Here is a 23,684-nt window from a genome sequence, read left to right as displayed (position 1 = left end):
AAGGCCGCATATAACGTCCCGTGGGGGCTCACCTTGGCGGGGTTTTGGACGCACTGCTCGGTGAATCCTTTCTATCACTATTTTCTCGGCGCGTTCAGGGCCCAAAAGATCCGAAAACAAGGACATCGCCACCTGGTGGAGGGAGTCCGTCTCAACCGACTCAGGTAAGTCCTTCAGTCTAATATTACGCCTCCTACTCCTGTTCTCTTGATCTTCAATGAGCGACATTGATTTATCCAATAAATCTCCATGATACCTAAGATGGTCATTTACAGAGTCTGCATGTGATTGCACAGAGGTATATGCTTTTTCCAAGGCAGTTAGCCTGAGACCGGCTGTTACCATGTCTGCTCGCATCTCCTTCAATTCAAGTAATATTGGCGAAAGTGCACTGGCCAGTGTTTTCTGAAAAAAAGTACGAGTAAGTAGTACTTCACCCTCATCTGTCGGAGCGCCCTCCGTCTCGCTTTCTCCATCTGAGTCTCCCATGGCGTCCCGTGCGGCCGAGGACGCCGGCGCCATCTTGGGAGAAGGCCTGGGTGAAACGGAGGTCTTCTTTCTGGCAAAACGCTGCAGGTCTCCGTGCAGTTTCAGAGTCTTAGGCGTGCTCGGAGGGTCTCTGGATCTATCTCTGCTTGTTCTCACCATTTTGGCGACTGGTATCTGCTGTTATAGCGGCTTTCTGGTTCACACTAGTCGGAGCTTCACAGAGATGCGTCCGCCATCTTACTCGGTCAGGCCACGCCCCGAGACTTTTTTTTTCAGCGCTGAAATTCCACACAAAATTCCTCATCATTTTCCTCCGTGTGAATGGACCCTAAGGGTCGGTTCAGAGTAGCTTATGTGTTTCGTCCGGAAGGAGTCCACATGAGGACCCTCCCTGGACAGAATACAAGCGCAACTGCAAGCGCTGTGCAGTTAAAACGCACGGGCCTCATAGACTATAATGGGGTCCGTGTGCTTGCCGCGCACTGCCCACATGAATCATTCACTTGTATTCTGTCCAGGGGGTCCTCATGCGGACTCCTTCCGGACGGAACACATAAGCTAGTGTGAACCAGACATAAGACTGAACATGTGCGCCGCATTCTTGCATATTGCACAACGCTCTGCAGAGAGTAACTGTAAAACATTCACTGCCAGGCCTGCATACACATTGCCTTCTGGTTTCACTCATATTAAAGTGCTTGTTAATAATAAACAGAAAAAACTGAAATGTGTCAGAAACTTGAAAACGTTGGTAACCAAATCCAGGCTGCAAGAATAGTTCAAAGATGTTGGCCAGCAATATGACATGGATAAAAATAGTGTATTATGACATAGTATAATACAATCAAAAACATTGTGCAAGTCTGATGTTCTAAAGTATCCTACACGGATTATCCAGAGGAAGCCAAAACAACCCCCATAAGGTAGCTGCCAAAATTCCTTCTCGACTCCAAATATGTGAATCAAAATAAATTTCTTATTCTTAACAATCTAATAGAATATGTAATATCATAGATTCAAGAACACATCCATACCGCTGAATCTCTTAAAGAGCAAGAACATAATAGTATGTCATTGGTTATATGTGGGTATATGGAGAGGGCTCAGGAGCTGCCCTACATACACAGCAGATGCCAGCTGTATACAGCCAGTACCCGCCGATAAAAGCTGTGATCGGCGTCTACACTGATCGCAGGTAAAAACGCGACTGCGGCATCTAAAGTGTGCTGGCACTATGGGCACTGCCATCTTTCCTTGATTGCTGCCCTCCATAATGGCATCAGAGAGTGGCAATAGGTTACCATGAGAGCCAGAGCCTATTGAAGGCTCCTAGACTTGTCATTGCCATTGTTCTATTGCCTATGGCAGTATGTAATAGGAGTGAATGGGGTTTACAATTCATTGCAATACTAATGTATTGCAGTGAATAGTATCAATGATCAGACCCCTTAGGGTGCATTCACACCGAGGGAAATGGTGAGGAATTTGGTGTGGAATTTCAGCGCTGAAAATAAAGCCTCCCATTGACTGAGCTGTCCCTTCTGATCAGCCTGTCAAGTCTATTTTTGTCCCTGGTTGATATACTGCTCCCCCAGCAGGCCACACTGAAATAGATTACAAAGTACAATATGTCCAGCAAAGAATAAACCATCATGTGACTCTGTGGCTCTTGTAAGATGTGGATATAAAAACATATGCAAAAACAAAAATTGGCTCCATCCTTAAGGATTTAAAGCAAATGTGTAATTAGAAAAGGACCTATTGTTTTATTCAAGTTTTTATCATTTACAGAATAAAAGCATAAAATTTAGCCACTAAGCCTAATAATAGTCTGACACTTCCAGTTCTGTACATTGTATACTATCCCATTTACTTTTTATCAGTCACCTTGATATTATCACAGGTATTATAACAGTGGAAGATAGTATTTCTGCTATAGGATCCACCATTTAAGTGATGTGACATCTTATCTACTCTCCTCTATGGATATGCAGACTTTTGCTGCATATGACGCATGTAATGTGACGCATGACGTCTAGGCAAAATATCGGCGTCAACAAGTCAGCTCATCACAAGGTCTATAAGTTCTTGTGTAACATAAATGCAAGCACCATGTGACACGTGTTACACAAGTCTAGAATGGTGGCCCAAAAAAGGTGAAGAAGCCTCAACTTCATTATCGTCATAAGAAGCACTGGCTCGAGTTTGCAAAAAAATATAAAATGTTGACAGTAGAAGATTGGAAACGGGTGATTTAGAGCAATGAGACGAAATTCAATAGATCGGGTTCAAATAGGTTAGAAGAAACAAGGGAAAAGGGGGCTAACGCCTCGAGGAATTGAAGGAACTGTCAAGTTTGGTGGAGGAAGCCTGATGATATGGGGTTGTTTCACAACCAAAGGCTGCAGTCGCAATGCTGAGTTTTATATGACTTTCCTTCAAGACGAGTTACTTTGAGTACTATGGGTATGAAAAGGATAAAATAGTGTTCTAGCAGGATAACGACCCGAAGCATACAGCAAGATTACCGAAGAAATGGTTCACTGACAATGAAGTGGAGGTGCTGGAGTCGACCAGTATGAACCAACATTGGGAACATGTAGAAGAAATCTGACATTAGATTTTGATTGAGACTCGCTTGAATCTGATCAATAGCATGCCTGGAAGGATTCAGGCTGTAATAACAGCCAAAGGTGGATTTATAAAGTACTAATAACAAAAAATAATAAAAATAAAAATTTAGCTTTGTAGGAGCAAAACAGTAGCAATGCAGTTACATGACAAGAATCTGCATAAGTAAGCTTAGGCTAAATAGTTGCAAGTCAAATTTATATATGAGACTAGCATATGCCCACAACTTCCTCTGTAAGTTGGTGTTGGCTCTGAGCCACTTTAATTTAGCCAATTGCTGTTGTGGATGATACACCTGCTCCCGCGTTTCGGCTCTGCTACATCGCAGCATATGTGCAGCATACTCAGTTGTATCTTTGCATATAGAGAGCGTACTGAGCTGTGCTACAGTGCAGCTTAAGCTCTGCTACATCTGGCCATTTGGATTATAGGGGTGTTCTTATGTCAGTGTGTGAGCAGCTTCTGTTTTATAAAGGACTGAATGGATGTTGCTCATATGTGCCAAAGTTCGATCAGCCTGCTCCCGCGTCTTGGCTCTGCTACATCGCTGCATATGCGTGGGATACCCAGCTGTATGTATATGTTTGCATATGGAGAGCCTACTGAGCTGTGCTACAGTGCCATGTAAGCTCTGCTACATCCGGCAATTGTGATTACAGGGCTTTTGTTATGTGACTGTCTGAGCAGCTTCGTGTGTTACAAAGGGCTGAATGGATGTTGCTGAAATGTGCCAAAGTTTTCCCCTCTCCCCCATCAGAGGCACAACAACACATTCCCTGTCGTACTCACTGAAACTCTACACCCGATATACTCCTCTTGCCCACACACATCCTGCATGTTCTGTTTCCTGATCTTCCATGAGACTCCATTTTCATCAGCTTTCACACTGTTCAGCTTCATCCTATATAGCTCCGCCCACAAAATAGTGTGTAGCTCCGCCCACTGCCTAGCATGATCCTATCCTAGAATGGCTCAAGGACCTGTGATGATGTCATCACAGGTCCTTTAGTGTTGTGTGAACCCAAATTCCTTCACTGCGGTCCTGTAGTGATGTCAATAAAGTAGTCTATGTTTTAATCAGGGTTCCTATCTATGTATGTGGCAAATTTAATGCAAATCCGTTCAGCTGTTTTAGAATTTTTCTCGCTTTGCTTGGCTCAAGTATAAGCCGAAGGGGGGCTTCTTCATCACAAAAACTGCTGAAAAACTCGGCTTATACTCGAGTATATACGGTATATACAATTTTTTATCATCATTTATTATAAATCCTACTAATTACTGCCACACATAAACAAACATTAATAGGTAAAATGAACCTAAATAAACTCACAACACTAATTATCGGCGCTGGAGTGCATGAATGTGACAAATACCAGGCATATGTTTATTTGTTCTACAGAAAGATCTTCTGTTTTTCAGGATGTTGCAAGCAGGCAGCAGCTGTAGGCAATCCCCTGTAGAGATTATTTAGCAAACTGGTCATTCAGCAAGAAATTAAACGCCCTCTTGTCACACATGACTACTGCATACAAGCCTATGCAAACTGATAAGACCAGAGACCTGCCTTCAGTAGGAGATTACTTCTGTTCTATCAGTGATTTCAACCTTTGTCAACTTTCCTTTAGAAGTGCCAGGTTAGAGGTTAGCAGAGGACATGAATTCCTTAGGACAACTTTTCTTCAAGAGACATCAGGTATATTTTGGCCAATCGGTTCGCATAGACTACTAATAGTCAGAAGATCTATTACAATTTTTTTTGGGTTTGTAGAATGAAACAATACGGTATATTGGGGCAGATTTATTAAGACTGGTGTTTCATAAGGTCAATTATGAGAAAATACATAAGTAAGAACATAAGAGCATAAATCCCAGCTGTCCCAGATTCTACAGGACAGTCCCGGATTGTGGGTCTTGTCCCGCAGTCCCCGTCAGCGGGAGGTATAACCTGGGTTCAACTCATCTGCGTCCACTGTGCTCCCCGTGCACTACGGCCCTGGGTTGCTGTAGGCGCAATGTGATGATGTCACTCACCGCGCCTACAGCTCTTAGTACACTCCGGGAGAAGAGACTGCCGACAGGGGAGAGAGGAGAGGTGAGTATCAGTGTTTGTTATGTTAAACTTTGGCTACAAATTGAGGGGTAACATGAAAATATGGACAAATGAAGGGGGCACAGGGGCCACACGGTGGCTCAGTGGTTAGCACTGCAGCCTTGCAGCGCTGGAGTCCTGGTGTTCAAATCCCGCCAAGGGCATAAAACCATCTGCAAGGAGTTTGTATGTTCTCCCCGTGTTTGCATGGATTTCCATCCCATATTCCAAAAAGACATACTGATAGGGAAAAATGTACATTGTGAGCTCTATATGGGGCTCACAATCTACATTAAAAAAAAAAAATGAAGGGGGCACATTAAACTGAAGGCTGATGAAGGGAGGACATGAAAATGGGGGAAGGTGAAGGGGGGACATGAAACTGTGGGCAGATGTATGGGGCATGAAACTGGTGGAAGTGATGGAGGGGGAATATTAAACTGGGAGCTGATGAAGGGGGGTTATTAAGCTGGTGGCAGTAAGGGGGGGTTATTAAACTGGGGACAAATGAAGAGGGTTATTAAGCTTGTAGGAGATGAAGGGGGAGACATTAAACTAGTGGCAGATGAAGGGGGGTATCAAACTGGTCACAGATGAAAGGGGCATTAAACTGGTGGCAAATGGAGGGGGTGGGGACATTAAACTGGGCACTGCTGGAGGGGGACATTAAAATAATGGGGGTCACTGCACAGAGAAATTAGGTTGAGGGCAATTGGAAAGAGACATTAAACTGTGGACATGTCTGCCTCTAGATACCCCCAGTTTAATGTCCCCTTCCAGCTATCCCAGTTTAATCTCCCCATCTAGTTGCCCCCAGTTTAATGTCCCACTCCAGATGCTATTAATTTATTGTCCCCCTCCAACTACCCCCACTGTTTAATACATCCTTCCACCTGCCCCAGTTTAACGTCCCCGTCCCCCCCTTCCCCTGTGTTTGCCCGCAGTTTAAAAGGGACACGAGGAGATGGACGTCTTACTGTGGGGGAATTGGAGGGGAACATTATAATGTGGGGGCATATAATGTTAGGGTGACTGTAGGAGGATTATACTGTGGGGGGGACACAAAGAAAAATGGATGAAAATGGGCGGGGTCAACATAAAAGTGGGTGGAGCTACATTATACGTGCCACACACATTCTGTCCCTCTTTTTCTGTTCTTTGAAAGTTTGGAGGTTTGGTTGGAGAGAAAAAGTGAAAAGAAAGAGGAGGCTCAAGTATACAAAGACTAAATACCTCAGGTCACAATAGAGGTCTTAGGAGGGAGGGTAAATCTTACTGGGAAAAATCCAGTACACAGGTAGCAAAGTACAGATGTATATCCATGCTTATATCCATGCTTATAGTGAGTGTGTATCCCCATACTACAGGCGGCTGCAGGCTCTGGGTGTCCACAGGCAGCCTCCTCCCCTCCTCCTCCTCCTCCCTCTCCTCCTCCTCCCCGCTGCACCAACAGCTAAGCCCCCACCCAGCCAGCCAGTCAGCCACAGCTGAGGAGAGCAGGAGCTCACTGCCGCCGCCCTCCCCCATCACACATCAGCAGCTCTCCTCACACACACCGGACTTATCCAGGGACAGCCCGGGCGGGAGGAGAGCCTACACCGGGGACACTGCTGAGAGGAGCCGTGCACGGAGGAGGGGATGACCGCGGGGACGCCGCACACGTTGTAGAGGACGAGACGCCGACTACACCGGGGATCCGACACAAAGCCGTGTCCGGGAGCAGCTGTGAGTGCTCGTATCACGCCGGGGCACCATGCCTGCCTGCCAGCCCTCGCCTATTGTGTGGGGGATCCTGATTTATGGGCTGGGGTCACAGTGCTGGGGCACAACATGTGACTTGTAGTAAGTGTGACCTGAAGCCGCTACAGACAGGGGTCTGGGGGCACACACTGGGCTGGCACCTATACTGCAGGGCACGACCCCTGCTGACACTCACTCATATAATAGTCAATGGCCGGCATACCTCCAAAATATTTAGGAACCTAGTTATTACTGTGGGGCGATATTGGGCTGTGAATGTCACAGGTAATGTGTGTGAATGTGGTGGCGCTGAGGTCCGGCATGTTACGAGTACTATCACTATTATTGGTAGTGGGGTCAACAAGTCGCCATAGAGCCCCGGGGCCAAAACTAAAGGGGATTTACAGAACCAAATTACAAACGTATAACGTCTCACCATAATATTATGGTAGTGATGTCACAAGACATGCCCGTGGGACGTGGCGTCACTATGGATAACACGTTACCACGTCTAAGAGAGGGGTCACAACATGACATAGATAAAGCTGGCATCAGCGGTGTGTGTGTGTGTATATGTATATATATATATATATATATATATATATATATATATATATATATATATATATCTGTTTTTTTTCTTTGTATAGTAAACACAAACCTTAAAAATCTGAGTTGGCGGAAAAATTGGGTTTCTGCCTACTGCTCCTGAAGTGTCTTTTAGGGTCTGAAAAGTAGGAGGCGCTATACATCATTGGGCCATGTTAGGCAAAAGTGGCAGGAGGGCTCATGTTATACCCCTGAGTGCTGGGTCTTCATGGTGGTCTGTAGTGGTGGTCATAATACAAGTGGGTGCAATTGCTGTCTGTAGTGTAGCTTTATTAGAGCCATGTAATGCTAGTGATAATCCGATCACGACCCCAGTGTGGCCGGCTTGGACGTGTCCTTGTAGCCAGCAGGCTCCTAATTCGTTTGCCAGTTCTAAAAGGCTGTGCAGTCTTGAGAAGCGGAGATATTCCCCAGATGTTACATTATCCCACCCTTGAGGTTAGTGCTCTTGTATTAACCTTATGTGACTCAGATTCCTTAAAACGAGCAGCGTCCTTAAAGGAGAAGCTTACCTGCTGCCTGTCTGGGCCTTAGATTTGGGAAATGGCTGTTTTGGCCTCAGTATATTCTCTATAACATGCAGGATGGTCTCAGACTGCGGGAGCTCAGCTGGACGGCTGCTGTCATATGCCTGCTGTATGGCAGCGCTGGACAGACGGTGCATTCATTATTCATGTGTCTATGGTTTTCTTCCAATGAGGACATGCAGCATAATATCCATGGAAGTGACGGTGCCAGTTCAGTTTCATATACTGAGATACATGTGATCACTAACATGTAAGTTACAAGTTGTATTGGATGTAAATCCCTTCAGTAAAATGACCGGCAGCAGGTAATTCTATGTAAAGCCTTCCAGGTTGGGGCTTGAAGGGAAGTGGGAAAATTCCAGCCTGATGTAATGAAGACAATTGCCAATTCTACAGATGCTATTTGTTACTAAAGAAAGCTATGTGACTGGGTAGATGCGTGTCATATGGGGTAGAATGACTGATCTGCTGGGGAAGAAGAGCAGGGAAAAGTTTTGCCTATGGCTTGAAGCATGGTGGTGCTGACAGTACTATAGCAGGGTCAGTCAGCATGGTGCAGATACCAGTATAGCAGGGTCACTCGGCATGGTGCTGATACCAGTATAGCAGGGTCATTTGGCATGGTGCTGATACCAGTATAGCAGGGTCACTCGGCATGGTGCTGATACCAGTATAGCAGGGTCACTCGGCATGGTGCTGATACCAGTATAGCAGGGTCACTCGGCATGGTGCTGATACCAGTATAGCAGGGTCACTCGGCATGGTGCTTATACCAGTATAGCAGGGTCACTCGGCATGGTGCTTATACCAGTATAGCAGGGTCACTCGGCATGGTGCTTATACCAGTATAGCAGGGTCACTCGGCATGGTGCTTATACCAGTATAGCAGGGTCAGTCGGCATGGTGCAGATACCAGTATAGCAGGGTCACTCGGCATGGTGCTTATACCAGTATAGCAGGGTCACTCGGCATGGTGCTTATACCAGTATAGCAGGGTCACTCGGCATGGTGCTGATACCAGTATAGCAGGGTCACTCGGCATGGTGCTTATACCAGTATAGCAGGGTCAGTCGGCATGGTGCAGATACCAGTATAGCAGGGTCACTCGGCATGGTGCTTATACCAGTATAGCAGGGTCACTCGGCATGGTGCTTATACCAGTATAGCAGGGTCACTCGGCATGGTGCTGATACCAGTATAGCAGGGTCACTCGGCATGGTGCTGATACCAGTATAGCAGGGTCACTCGGCATGGTGCTTATACCAGTATAGTAGGGTCACTCGGCATGGTGCTGATACCAGTATAGCAGGGTCACTCGGCATGGTGCTGATACCAGTATAGCAGGGTCACTCGGCATGGTGCTGATACCAGTATAGCAGGGTCACTCGGCATGGTGCTGATACAAGTATAGCAGGGTCACTCGGCATGGTGCTTATACCAGTATAGCAGGGTCACTCGGCATGGTGCTTATACCAGTATAGCAGGGTCACTCGGCATGGTGCTTATACCAGTATAGCAGGGTCACTCGGCATGGTGCTGATACCAGTATAGCAGGGTCACTCGGCATGGTGCTGATACCAGTATAGCAGGGTCACTCGGCATGGTGCTTATACCAGTATAGCAGGGTCACTCGGCATGGTGCTGATACCAGTATAGCATGGTCACTCGGCATGGTGCTTATACCAGTATAGCAGGGTCACTCGGCATGGTGCTGATACCAGTATAGCAGGGTCACTCGGCATGGTGCTTATACCAGTATAGCAGGGTCACTCGGCATGGTGCTGATACCAGTATAGCAGGGTCACTCGGCATGGTGCTGATACCAGTATAGCAGGGTCACTCGGCATGGTGCTTATACCAGTATAGCAGGGTCACTCGGCATGGTGCTGATACCAGTATAGCAGGGTCACTCGGCATGGTGCTGATACCAGTATAGCAGGGTCACTCGGCATGGTGCTTATACCAGTATAGCAGGGTCACTCGGCATGGTGCTGATACCAGTATAGCAGGGTCACTCGGCATGGTGCTTATACCAGTATAGCAGGGTCACTCGGCATGGTGCTTATACCAGTATAGCAGGGTCACTCGGCATGGTGCTTATACCAGTATAGCAGGGTCACTCGGCATGGTGCTTATACCAGTATAGCAGGGTCACTCGGCATGGTGCTGATACCAGTATAGCAGGGTCACTCGGCATGGTGCTGATACCAGTATAGCAGGGTCACTCGGCATGGTGCTTATACCAGTATAGCAGGGTCACTCGGCATGGTGCTTATACCAGTATAGCAGGGTCACTCGGCATGGTGCTGATACCAGTATAGCAGGGTCACTCGGCATGGTGCTTATACCAGTATAGCAGGGTCACTCGGCATGGTGCTTATACCAGTGTAGCAGGGTCACTCGGCATGGTGCTGATACCAGTATAGTAGCCGCCCTGTAAACTTCTCACTATATTAATTGTGTGTTTCTGGATTATCTGAAAAAGAAGTTTGTGTGGCGGGCTGTATACAGATAACCCTAGAACATCACGGTGGTGATGCCGCCCTCACGAATAGTCAGACTGGTTGGCCTCTTCACGAAAACACTGCTCTGAGGTGCTGATACGAAGATAAAGCCAGTACAACTTGCCTCACCGCACTTGTCATGATGCATGAAGAGGCACGGCATGTTTAGTAAGATTGCCCTATAAACCATCCGTGTGGATGTAACAACTCCTAATGGATGTTGCCCTGACCTCGAGTGGTTGCCTACACTTAGCATGTGTACTGTAAGCCTAGATGGTCTCCTTTAAGGGTCAGGTTGGCCATGATTGTTAATGTCACTCATCTGCCAATGTCTTCTGCTGAAAATCTAATCTGCGGACGGCCGCTTATCTCTCTGACCATTCTGTAATAACATGCGTATTCAGCCAATGTTTATAAGGGAGTTGTGCACTGGCTCATGTCTATGGCCAGCATTAGGAAGTGGAGCTACATCCAAAAACATCATCATCTATAAAGAAAGCGACATAAACAGCATATGGTACTCCTCTGTCATACTGGAATGCATTCCTAAACGTGACCATACTGTCTACCGTACGGTCTGTGACTAATGCTGTTCTCAAGATGCGTAGTCAGACAGTATGGCTCTAGAGCTGCTACGTCTACATCAGTGATTCCCAAACGTCTCAGACTCAGGCACCCCTGGAAAGAAAATCCCTATTGCTAAATAATTTTTGTCAAAAGACTTCTTAAGGTTTATAGATATTATTGCATGCAGTGATCTTCCCCAACCAGAATGCTGTGCCCCCTGTGTTGCAGCGATCCTGGATTCTAAAATCCCCGGGTATACGACTAGTTTTCATGTGAATCCATATAGTATAACGGAGTGGTTGCAGACACCCCAGGAGACTGTGTCATTTCTGGAGACTGAGTCCCATGAGGGATTTCTAGTTCCTAGGTGTCTCCTATAGCCGCCTGGTGACTACACTGGTCATGATGTGCCGTAATAACAATGCTGTGATTGCAAAGCTTGTAAAAGTTGTAACATGTTTTTCATTCTTTAGGAGGAATATTTGGCTCAGTTCCTGCTGTCACCAGAGTCCGAGGGATGAGTGGGTCTCACGCAGCTGTTGCTCCGCTGACCCCTTGCATGGAGGGATTGCCTCCACTGCCAAAGAGCCTTAGTGGTCTGCTAAACTCAAGTGGAGGGTCAGGCTGGCGAGACCTGGAGAGAGTCTACGCACAGAAGTCTCGCATACAAGATGACCTAAGCCGAGGAGGTTCAAGTGGCAGCTCACAGGCTCACCCAAAGCCACCAAATTTAGACGCAGCGCTGGCTTTACTTAGGAAAGAGATGGTGAGTTAACCCTTAACTTTTAATATGAAGAGCTGCAAAAATAAATGAGAATTTATTAGGGCTAGTTCACACGGGGCAAGTTGGCAGCGGATTTTGACGCGGAATCCGCCTCAAAATACTGTTCTCTAGAGATGAGCGAACACTGTTTGGAACAGTCGTTCCGAACAGCACGCTCCCATAGAAATGAATGGAAGCAGCCGGCACGCAGGGGGTTAAGCGGCCGGCCGCCGGCAAAGACTGCGTGCCGGCTGCTTCCATTCATTTCTATAGGAGCGTGCTGTTCGGAACGGCTGTTCCGAACAGTGTTCACTCATCTCTACTCTTCTCCCATTGACTTCAGTGGGAGCCGCTCGCTTCTTTTTTCCGCTAGCTAGTAGCGGAAAAAAGAAGCAAGCTGCCTTGTCTTGCTGTGGATTCCGCTGGTGAATCAGCCGCGGCACGAGGCTCCGGCCCATATATTTGGGCCTAATCCAGTGTAGTGCGGCAGCCGCGACTGAATGTGTACACGTGGAACTCCGTGTGAACTAGCCCTTAGAATTTGATATTAATCATGTGACACTAATAATGTCCTATGCACGTGATCATACACGGGTCTTCTTGTGCATAAGATCTTTTACTGCATGTGACAGTAAGGTTAGAGACCCTACCCGAACTGTCTAAGGTCCAGTTCACATCTGCGTTCAGGTTTCTGTTCGAGCAGTCTACTTGGGACACCTGAACGGAAACTTTTATATGCATAAAAAAGTGGTTACCTAGGAAACCTGTGGACCCCATAGACCACGGGTGGGCAATTAATTTTCCCATGGATCCACGTGAGAGATTGTAACGGTTCCTGGCAAATTTAGCCCCACCCACTTCTCCGCTGACTCCACCCATTTTCAATCATTTTTCCATGTGCCCCGCAAAGTAAAATCCTCCTACAGTCACCCTAACATTATACCCCCCACATTATAACGTTTCCCTCCAAATGTCCCACAGTATTAAGTCCCTCTCCTGGTGCCCCAGTATAAACCAGCAGAAACTAGAGGGGACATTAAACCGGGGCAGCTGGAGGGGGGCATTAAACTGGGGGCAACTAGAGACAGACATGTCCCCCTCCAGCTACCCCCCATGGTTTAATGTCACCTTCCATCTGCCCCCTAGTTTATTGTCCCCCCTACATGTGCATTAAGTTTAACTGCCCCCCTACATCTGCCCCTAGTCTCCCCTCTTGCTCACACACGCTGTCTCTTCTCTCTTTATCATCCAGCAGCCTCCATTGCCGGCAGCAAGGACACAGTCCCGTGTGGCTCCGCCTACTAACGAGTCATAGCCTATCCTGGTGATAGGCTGTGATGACATCATCACAGGTCCTTGAAAAACCTTCCACTAGCTATGCGGGCCAGATAGAAGTAGTCAGAGGGCTGGATGTGGTCCACGGGCCGGACATTGCCCAGGTCTGCCATAGACTATAATAGGGTCCGTGTGATTTCCACTCTGTTTCCGCACAAAACATGTGGAGGAAAAGTCATGCAAGTGAAACCGAACAGAGATCACACAGACCCTATTATAGTTTATAGGGTCCGTGGGTTTCCTTAGGTAACCACTTTTGTATGCATATAGGTTTCCGTTCGGGAGGGGGGGGGGGTGTCCCCAAGCAGACTCCCTGAACGCAGCTGTGAACCGGGCCTAAGTATATATTTACAAACAGCAGATTGATTACAGAATCTTTTACCCCTATGTGTGTGAGGTTGATTTCCTGTTGCAGATATATATGCAGTATATTTCTCATGTGAGGGTAGATCCACATAGGATGCAAATACAGTGGTAAAACTCATGAGTTACATGCTGATTTGTTATGGATTGTACAGTGGATTTCTCCCTATGAGACTCAGTTGCAGATTCTGTGTGTCATTTCTATGGATGTTTTGCAGATTTAATCCCCTGCATTGCAAAAGGTGAAGTGTACAATAAAAATTCACAGCATACATAGGCATGCACCGCAGGTCAATTCCTGCAGCCTCTGGAAGCGATTTGGGTAAAGACGTCGTCTCATTTGGGAAATTTATTAGCATAGTCACAGGATATACCTTAAATGTGTATGCTAGGCTATTCCCTCAAATAAGATGGGATGGCCAGAGCTGTACATGCACAGTGTATTCTCCACTCATTGTAGCCATGAGGCAGGGGTCAAGGACACACTTTCTCAAGATAGATGTCCCAAATCGGAATACCCACGTTCCTGGCTGCCTATTCTCAGAAGTCCCAAGTGAATGGATAAAGCCGCCCCAGTGTAGTCTGCAGTCTTTACAGTTAGAGACAAAGCTCACACCTATGGCACATTTATGGCATATTCTATTGATATGTCCTAAATATCCCAAATGGCAATGCCCCTTTAAATCTTACCCACTTTGCTTCTACTATACACATTGTAAATGTCAACTATGTCAACTAATGCTGTGATATCAAAATTGCTACAATGAGACAGATTGCTGGGATTTGGTCTAAATTGGGGAAAGACCAGGTTTATTTGGCGGCAATAAGTGAAATGAACAGTAGTTGTCCTCCCATAGAAGCTGTAGGGATGTTTTTTTTTTTTTCTTTAAATTTCCTCCTGTAGTTTTTCTTTATTACATATTTGCATCTCCATCCTTCCATGAGGTTTCTTTGAGATACTTTAAGAGTAATTTAAGTGTGTGTTACGTCTCCGATCAGATTTGGGATAGTAACAAGTAATTTTGTGGGATAAAGGTTTTAGCCAAAAATAGCAAGTCCTATAAGGCCTCGTCCCTTGTATTAAGGCTCACAAGGACACATGATTCATTTCATTAAAGTAAAGGTAGGTCTATTGTTCACAGCTTGTCGTGAAGCCCAGGGCCAGAGACTTAGGAAGAATAAGAAGATTGAGAAACAAGATCTGCTATTTTTATCCAGGGCCTCTTATTATGAAATTAAGAACATATGTGCCGGCTCTTAACAGCTCAAGATAGCCAAGTGCCACCCGTATAATTGGGTGATGAGAATGACGCATCCCTGGCACATTGCTCATTAAAATCTGGATATTTAATTAAGAGCATGATTAACAATCTGGTTATATACATGTATCTTACTGTGACATTTCCCGGAAGATAGACATTTGTCAGGGGGCAAACGTGAAGAAAGCTGCAGCCCTACAGCCGTATAGGAATATAATGTGTGGGTAATGAGCAGTGAAATGTTCTGCGTTTGTATCCTGCGTGGCTTTTTCATTGAGAGAAGCTGTACATTTACTTCTCTGAAATCCAGCGTACATGCATTGTGAGTTACGTGAGCTGCTTTCAGTAAAACTATAGGATATCCGTAGAAATCCTGAGCTCATTGTCTTCCCATTCAGTAGGATAATAGGATATGTCCTGCAATTGTGAGTTTTGGAGCCTTTAGTGTATTGTGTTAAGACAACGTGTGGGAATATCCATATATTCTGTCCTATGTTAGTGAATGAGAGTTGTATGCTGCAGTAGATGTAATAGAAAATGTGAATTCAAAGTACACTATAGATTCTTAAAGCATACTTGAATTTTCTTGAAAAGTTATAATATCCACAGGATCTTGCCGGCGGTCTAGTCTGACTGTATAAGCCTTCATACGTGGTTTCCCATTATTTTCTTTCTGCTTCTAATAGTCCCATTGTGGCTGCAGCACATTTTACCTTTCTCCCTGAGGCTCGGGTGTGTACAATAAGGAGCAGTCTGCCCTTTCCTCTATCCAGTATTACTAATGGTTTATGGACATGGAATTCTGCCAGGAGTTACTAAAATACCAAACAAATAGCTGAGAAAAGCCTAAATGAACAAAATAGGAGACCTAGGGACACTGTACTGCAAAACTAGCTTATGATGCAACTAAAACTATCCCTGACACAGAAAAGAGCGAAATCTATAAGCACAGTCAGGAAAGCTGCTGACAGTCTACAAATAACAGTAGACATAAGACATAACTTGAAGTCCCGGAGCTCCAATGCAACGTCTGTAATAGGACCTGTATTATTGTTAGTATATACTTTAGACTAGATGCCAAGTGGTCCAGAATCACTCTGGAGGTCATGTGTTCAAACATTTTTCAGCTCTGATCTGTCATCACTAGCTGAATCATCAGGGGGGCATTGGACGGCCTGAAACAAGCAACAACTTTTATATAGCAATACCTATAGCCATCTGTTAAACACGTGCTGTGGTCCATTGAGGACCTTCCTGATGCTAGGTTCACACCAGCGCCAGCTCTCCGCCGTTCGGGTCAGTCAAGGAAAATGGGCGACGGAGAGCCAGACCTCTATAACACCAATTATACCTGAAGCCCACCGGACCCCTTTGACTTTAATTGGCTCTGCCATTTTGAAACTGAAAGTGGCGTATTAAAAAGTCCTCCATGCAGAACTCTTTTCTCCACCAATTTGAACCTAGCTGATGGTAGTAGATGAAAGAATATAGGATTCTCCGTTGCTCGTGTATGTGATGTCCTCATGACAGTCCTAAGTGGTATCACTGACAACCGTCTACAAGAGGTGGGCACTTTATTTCATACCTGAACAGAGTTGAGTCAAGCTGGTACCTTGCTGTGGTAAAGTGGCTTTGTAGTATATTGTAGGCACTTTTATATGGGCCAATCTAACAACTATTGGAAACAGACATTCATAGGGATGCTTGTTTTGCATAGGGCTGACTTGCCGGTGGTCATTGTAAAAACTCATTCGTTTCAATGGGTTTTTAAAGCAAACTGCCGGTGTCCATATGCAGCCTGTCTGCGGTGAAACTGTTTGTTTTTGGGGGGGTTTGTCGGACATGCAGGACTTTGTGTCCATACAAAAAAAAAAAAAAATATGGGCACCGGCGGTTTGCTTTAAAAAGCCATTGAAATTAATGGGGTTTTTAAACTGACCGCCGGCAAGCCGTCCCTATGCAGTTTTTCCAGGGGATTTAAGCAGAAACACAAAGGGCGGACAGCGGCACAACTGTGAACGCCGCAGTCTGTGAATAAGGGTCTTTTTGCAGGTACATGTTATCAAAATGCTTCTCCTAGGGGAGCAATTTAGAGAAATAGTAATGATGCAATTCCTGTCTATATTACAGCAGGTTACAGAGGAAATTAATGTTTTGTGATTTCCACTTGTAGAGTTCAATTGTGACATTCTAAAGTAACGCCCCTACAAAGAAAATATGTTAAGAGCCCGGCTTCCTCCAGTGCAGTCATGCAGAACACAGGCACTTTAGTAATATGACCTTTAACCCAGCCAGCTCCACCACCATGATATAACCTTGTACCGTGTTAGCCAGTGGATATGAAATGAAAGAAATTTTCTGAGAGAAGTCCTCAGTAGTTGATACCTTTTTTAATGGCTAACTCAAAAAGTTTTTTGATGACATATTTCGAGCTTTCGGGACTACTATAAAGGTCCCTTCATCAGGATGGTAACCATCCTGATGAAGGGACCTTTATAGTAGTCCCGAAAGCTCGAAATATGTCATCAAAAAACTTTTTGAGTTAGCCGTTAAAAAAAGGTATCAACTACTGAGGACTTCTCTCAGAAAATTTCTTTCACTATGATATAAGGCAGTGATGGTGAACCTTTTAGACACTGAGTGCCCAAACTGCAGCCCAAAACCCACTGAATTATCACAAAGTGCCAACATGGCAATTTTTACATCTGCACATACAACTGAAAGAAGCAGATTCCCCATTAATGAGCGATCAGGGCTACGGCGTGCATGCCAACAGAGAGGGCTCTCATGTAACTGATGTGATCCTTCCCACCATACTGTGGAATATTTATAGGATATGTGTCACGGAGCAAAGGTATACGTCTTCCTCCGGAAGGTCTTTTGAATCAACACGGACGCAAGAGGTCGGGAGACAACAGCAATTTATTGTAATCCACAAAGTTAGTAGCCGGCGGCGGTCACATCAACCGTAATAACAATAAGTCCACAGAAGTCACAATCCAATGATAGCTTTGGTTCCTTGGTCCTGTAACTAAATCCTGGCTCTCTGCAGAGCTGTGCACAGGCCGGCTAACTCATACTAACTGCTAGCTACAACTATATACTAAGACTGTTACACCTATATCTGTGGGTGGGAAGGGCTGAGTCACAGATCCTTCCCCCCTCACCTATACCAAGGAGAGTAGACTCCCTGTCTACTATGGACAATGCACCATCCAACATCTTCTTGGAGACACTGATCAGATTATCTCCACCCATTGTCCTCACTAGTTAGAGGTATTTGCATACAATGTGCTAACACACTAGACCCTAATCAGCCAACTACACATTGATGTATACAACAGGTTAGAGAATACATTCCACATGAAATATATATTACACATTGCCTATAGTATAGACTCTAACCATCCCGTGACAATATGTCATTGTGTGACTATGCAGATCCCTCCTTTGGAACCTTCACACTTCTCCGAAACGTGAATCCAGCCTGTTATAGGCTGCTTGTTTCCATAGAAGTGAATGAAGAGCGCCACATGGTCACCTCTATTCATTTCCTATCTGAATGCACCACGTGAGAAGGTGGAGCCCACATTATGGTCACAGGTGAAGGTCCCAACTCTGAGACTCCCACTTATCAGAATTTCATAGGGTGACCTGGGACGAGCATTGCTAAGCAATAGAGGTTATATGAAGGGCGCTTTGAAAGCAGACAAGGGCGGCTTCAGATATATTCATATGGAGATACATAGATAAAAAGTTGTCAATCACAAATGATGGGATTCCATGATAAAAGGCTTTTATTTTAATCTTTAGTATTTAATGCAACTCAAACCAGAAGTCAAAATGGTCAGTCTATGAATTATTGATGTAATTGTCTGGTTGGATGTGGGCGAGGGTTATCAAGAGCTATTGAGATGAGTGAATGCCATGGTGAAACTTTTCTATGGCTAAGAAATCAATATAGAGTGTTTGTGGGTGCTATGCATTAACTTTTATAGGATGTCATAATCAGAATTTGTATAATGTGTTGTTGGCAGTAGTGGTGCTCTGAAGGGTAGCCGCAGACCACTCAGACAATCCATTGGAGATCTGGTGATAGAGGTTTGCACTTTACAGTAATTGAAATTTCCCTCATCAAAAGAGAGAAGAGAAAATCCACTAGTAGATTCTCTGTAAAAGATCATATGGGGTGTTTTATTCACCATAAACTACCCCATCGTGTGCAGGATGAAGTCCTGCCCTTTCCATTGCTGCCCTCTGTGATTGTCCAAAGTGAAGCTATAAATGGTTGAAAGCATAAAAAGTCCTAGGTAAGTTATCCTAAGTAGTCAGAGAGGGCGGGGAGAGGTTTCAGGCCACTTCTCCCTCACAGTCCCCTCACTCTTTGACATCTCAAAGATGTCCGCCATGCCTAGGAGGTTGGATTAGGAAGTGGATGAGGTCACTAGGCTGAAGCTGCTCCCTGCCCACCACGACTACATATGGCTTTATAGGGTTTCAGACATTTATAACTTCACTTTGCCACAACAGAAAGATTAGAGGGGAAGCAATGGGAAGCAAATTACTTGATCTTGCACATGATGGGGCCAGTTTATGGTGGAAAAAGCACCTGACTGGTTCTCTTGAAGGAAAACCTATCATGATTTGGGGCACAGGCAGTTCTATATACTGCTGGAAAGCTGACAGTGCGCTGAATTCAGTGTACTGTCGACTTTCCCGATCTGTGCCCCGGGTAAAGAGCTATCAGTCCCGGTACCGTAGCGCTTTACAGTCAGAAGGGCGTTCCTGACAGTCAGGTACGTCCTTCTCCACAGCAGCGCCTATCGCGCTATACAGTGTGAGCGGGGTCAGATCGGGAAAGCCGACAGTGCGCTGAATTCAGTATATAGAACTGCCTGTGCCCCGGACCATGAAAGGTCCTCTTTAATCCACAATGATAAATAAATATAATGCTCTCGCTGTCTACCTCTATCATATTCTTCATCACTCAAGATACAGCATCATGGAAGTCTCTTGTGTTTCGTGGCCCACTGTTTATCCTTTGAATCTAACCATAGTGAGGCCCAGGCATCTCCATGACATATCCAGTCTCCAGATCCCATTGGACTTTTCTGCTTATTTTAATGTTCTTGTAAGTGGATAAATCGGAGACTCCACAGCCCTAGAAAGACTTGAACAGCGTGTATTCTCTTCTGCCAGAACGGCTTTCCGATATGTGCCTGGCCAAGAAATGAAGGGCACCTCTACCCTAAATTAGAGAAGCACTGGTATAACCAGCGGCTAGTAATATTACATGCCCTCTAGTACAGATCTGTCTGGAGCTCAGCACCTTATCTCCTACTGGATCAGATTTACTAAACTAATAACAGAATTCTGGCTGCATTTGAGCCAATAAACTGATCTATATGCCATGTACCACATTTGTGATGTATTTATTTTCTCATGCTCCTCTGTTGGAAGCAGCAGTGGTGCTTGGGTGAGCTCGGATTCTGCTGGACAGGTCACCATTTACACCCTTAAGCGAAGGCCCCACATGGCGTGCCGCAGCCAAAAAGCATACGCCATAGCTTCCTTATGACATGCTGCGAATTACAAAAATGCAACAGTTTTTGAAATTTCAGCATTTCCACTGCAGATTTTTTTTTCTTTTTCCTGCAGTGTTTGGATGGGAGTATCTAGAGTCCCATCTACTTTGCAGGTACTGTCACACGTGATGATTTTTGACAGAAATTCCCACTATTTGAGCAAACTTGTCCACTTTTGTTTTCTTTTCCTGTATAAGCTTTCTCCCCTCCTAGGCTCCGCTTCCCTTCTCACACATGCACACTCGGTTCAGTCGAGCATGCATGTCTTCTGAATGACTAGTGGAGAGAACCGGTACCAGACACATCTGGAGGCGGCTTATCTCTCTAACAACAAAAGGATCTTTGGCGAGTAGTATTTGATCAAATACCTCGCCTGCATAGGAATGCGTGTAATCGGCCGAACATCAAGGGGTTAAACGTATTGAATGTTCGATGCGTTTAACCCCTTGGTGTTAGGCCGATTACACGCATTCCTATGCGGGCGAGGTATTCGATCGAATACTACTCGCTCAACACTAGTCTGCACCGATACCATTACAGTCACAGATATTTTGGCCATCTGTATAGCAGATGTATTAAAAGCAGATACCAATTGAACCGCATCAGTATACATAAGGTTCAGTGTTGAGAAAAATAAAATGGATCTGCAGCAGCCCGTTCTTTGGGGGTTTCTTTTGTAGTTTTAGGCTCATCTTTTATGTCCAATACAAGAAGCAGAGAGCAACGATCCTTTATTATTTTTCTCCTTCAAGTAAATAGGTTTTAGTACATAATACAATATATACGTAAAGGGGATACAGACCCATTTTTTCCATTATTTTTGGCCAATGTGGACTTATATTACAACTCAATTTCTTTGTAGATCCCCCATATAGTCTATTCCATCACACTTTGCATCTTCTTAATTGTCTTGTTTTCTATCCACAGGTCGGGCTAAGACAGCTTGACATGTCTCTCCTGTGTCAGCTGTATTCACTGTATGAATCCATCCAGGAATATAAAGGCGCTTGCCAGGCTGCCTCCAGTGCCGAATGTTCGTATGCCATGGAAAATGGATATTTTGATGAAGAGGAAGAATATTATCAAGAAGCTGGTGCCCTCCATAAAGGTGGCAGGGAAGACTCGGAAGGAAACCTCACGCTATCAGTACCTCCTATTTCTAATGATGACTGGATACTGGAGAATATCTAACTCGCCATATGTCAGGAACACATCTCCTGAGGGTTTTTTTTTTTCTAACCATGCTTTCCAGGAGGTTTTATTTTTCTCTCAAGGAAAGTGATTTCTTATCATTGAAATATTTTCTGCCATGTTTATAAGGACTGTTCTGTTCCTGCTCACCATTTTAGGTGATAATGCCGTAAGCAATGTGGAACATTGTCCAAGTGCCTTTTTAACATCAAAAAGCACTTCTGCGTGAGGAATTTTTTTTCTTTTTTTTATAAAACCGTATATGATGAGTAGCACTGGAGACTCCAGTAGTAATAGGACATTAGTTATACAGGCTTCCATCATCTGCCTTAAATCATTCACAGAGCAATGGCTTCGATAAGCAGTTTCTAGTAAAGGAGCAGCTCGCGCCCTTCTTAGGCCATGAGTGGTGAGTCTTAGACAGTCCAAGAGGAACTACAGATGACTTTCCACACATGGGTTTCATTGTTCGGGTCACGGTTTGACATAGAATGCACTCACTTTCTAAAGGAGCATGGAGTGTGTAAAATTTCAGGGACACGATACAGAAAGTTTGTAGCCAATGTCGATCTTGCTTAGAATGCAGTGTAAGGGTGGTCTCGCACATGGCATTCATTTTTCTGGGGGGAAAAGAAGTTTTTCCAACCGATTCCATCGTGAAAACGTGATGACAACCTTAAGGCATAACCACGGGCGTTTTGGTTGTCACTGGGCATATGGACAAGGGTTGTCCAAATTGGGTCACTTTTTCAGGTGGGCGTATTTTATTCCGGGTTGTATACTCGATGGAGCAATTCTGCCCCTACATCTTGGTGATCAGCGCTGGTCTTGACACCCGGACCTACACAAAAAGTTTTTGGAGGTTTTGTTACACGTGTGTTATGGAGACTTCGTATGGATGTTCCCACTACCAAAAACTGCCTATGTGGCTTATGCCTATACATTATCAGTAACCAAAAATATTAGGCTGTGTTCACATCTGCCTCGGAGGATCCGTTAGCAGGCATGCAGCACTACGTTTTTCAGTAGTATGACGGAAACCCTCCAGACCGCTCTATAGTGCAGTCTGTTGGGTTGCCATTGTTCTGCTTGCCCATCGCAATTGACACAAACAAATGTGAACCGAGTCTTAATACTTGTACGTCGCTCACAGTTCTGTTCCCGCACGTCTTTGACTGTTGGTTGGTTCCGGCCACAGAATGGCTTTGATCACTTTTATGCTTTAATTCACCTGAATTACCAGAAAATATTTATCTTTGGATCTCAATAAGAATATTTTTATCTACATAGGACAATTCTAAAGCAGAATACATTGTTGCGATCTGCGTTCTGGGCATTCTATGGGAAAGTGTCCCTGAAATGTCCCAATTTATTGCCTTTTGAAGTGAACTATTAAGCGCACATTCACGTAACAGGGTCTGTTCACATCAGCACATCACACGTGAGAGTATTTATGTTCCACTTCTTCATTCTTTCATATGTTTTATGCATTGAACTACACCAAGACACTTGGTACACACACAACTGTGCAGGATGCAGTGGAAAGTAGTGCAAATACACAAAATGTTGCAACCAATCAGATCACGTCTTTTAACCTTTTCTACACAGTGATAGCTGGAATCTGATTGGACCTCATATTCCGTCTGCTGTACGGTGTGTATGTTTGATACATATCTATACGTATATATCATGGCCTGCTCATCTTCAGTTTTTCTTGTGCGTTTTCCAAACAGTGTTTAATGTTCTGATGTTGGACACTTTCTCCTATGCTGCTTATTGTACTTAAGGTTATATTATTTTTCTTATGCACTTTCCTGTAACATGTGCTGGTTCCGTTATGTGCACGTTCTGCACATGTCCATATCACAGTGATCCACTCCATATTTGTTACAAGCCGTTTATTACATACGATTGCACAAAGATCACACATTGAGCCTGACTCCTAGAATTCTGTTTTTAGGACCTCAACATTTCTTTGCAATCTGCTAAGCAAAAAAAACATTTTTGTTCTATTATGTTTATTTTATGTATA

The 23,684-nt window shown here is 44.8% G+C and overlaps 1 protein-coding gene across 1 annotated transcript; it reads left to right on the top strand.

Annotated features, from left to right (window-relative positions):
* The first annotated feature begins 6,685 nt into the window (after positions 1 to 6,685).
* On the top strand, positions 6,686 to 23,647 carry FAM89A (family with sequence similarity 89 member A). The gene is made up of 3 exons (XM_075267475.1): positions 6,686 to 6,934; positions 11,630 to 11,922; positions 21,389 to 23,647. The coding sequence occupies exons 2-3, from the start codon at positions 11,674 to 11,676 to the stop codon at positions 21,650 to 21,652; spliced, it is 513 nt and encodes a 170-aa protein (XP_075123576.1). The 5' UTR covers positions 6,686 to 6,934; positions 11,630 to 11,673; the 3' UTR covers positions 21,653 to 23,647.
* The last annotated feature ends 37 nt before the right edge of the window (positions 23,648 to 23,684 follow it).

The sequence above is a fragment of the Leptodactylus fuscus genome, chromosome 3, assembly GCF_031893055.1.
Source record: "Leptodactylus fuscus isolate aLepFus1 chromosome 3, aLepFus1.hap2, whole genome shotgun sequence".
Classification (NCBI taxonomy): Eukaryota; Metazoa; Chordata; class Amphibia; order Anura; family Leptodactylidae; genus Leptodactylus; species Leptodactylus fuscus.
Note: the sequence above shows the minus strand (reverse complement) of the source record. Positions and strands in the feature narration are given on the sequence as shown.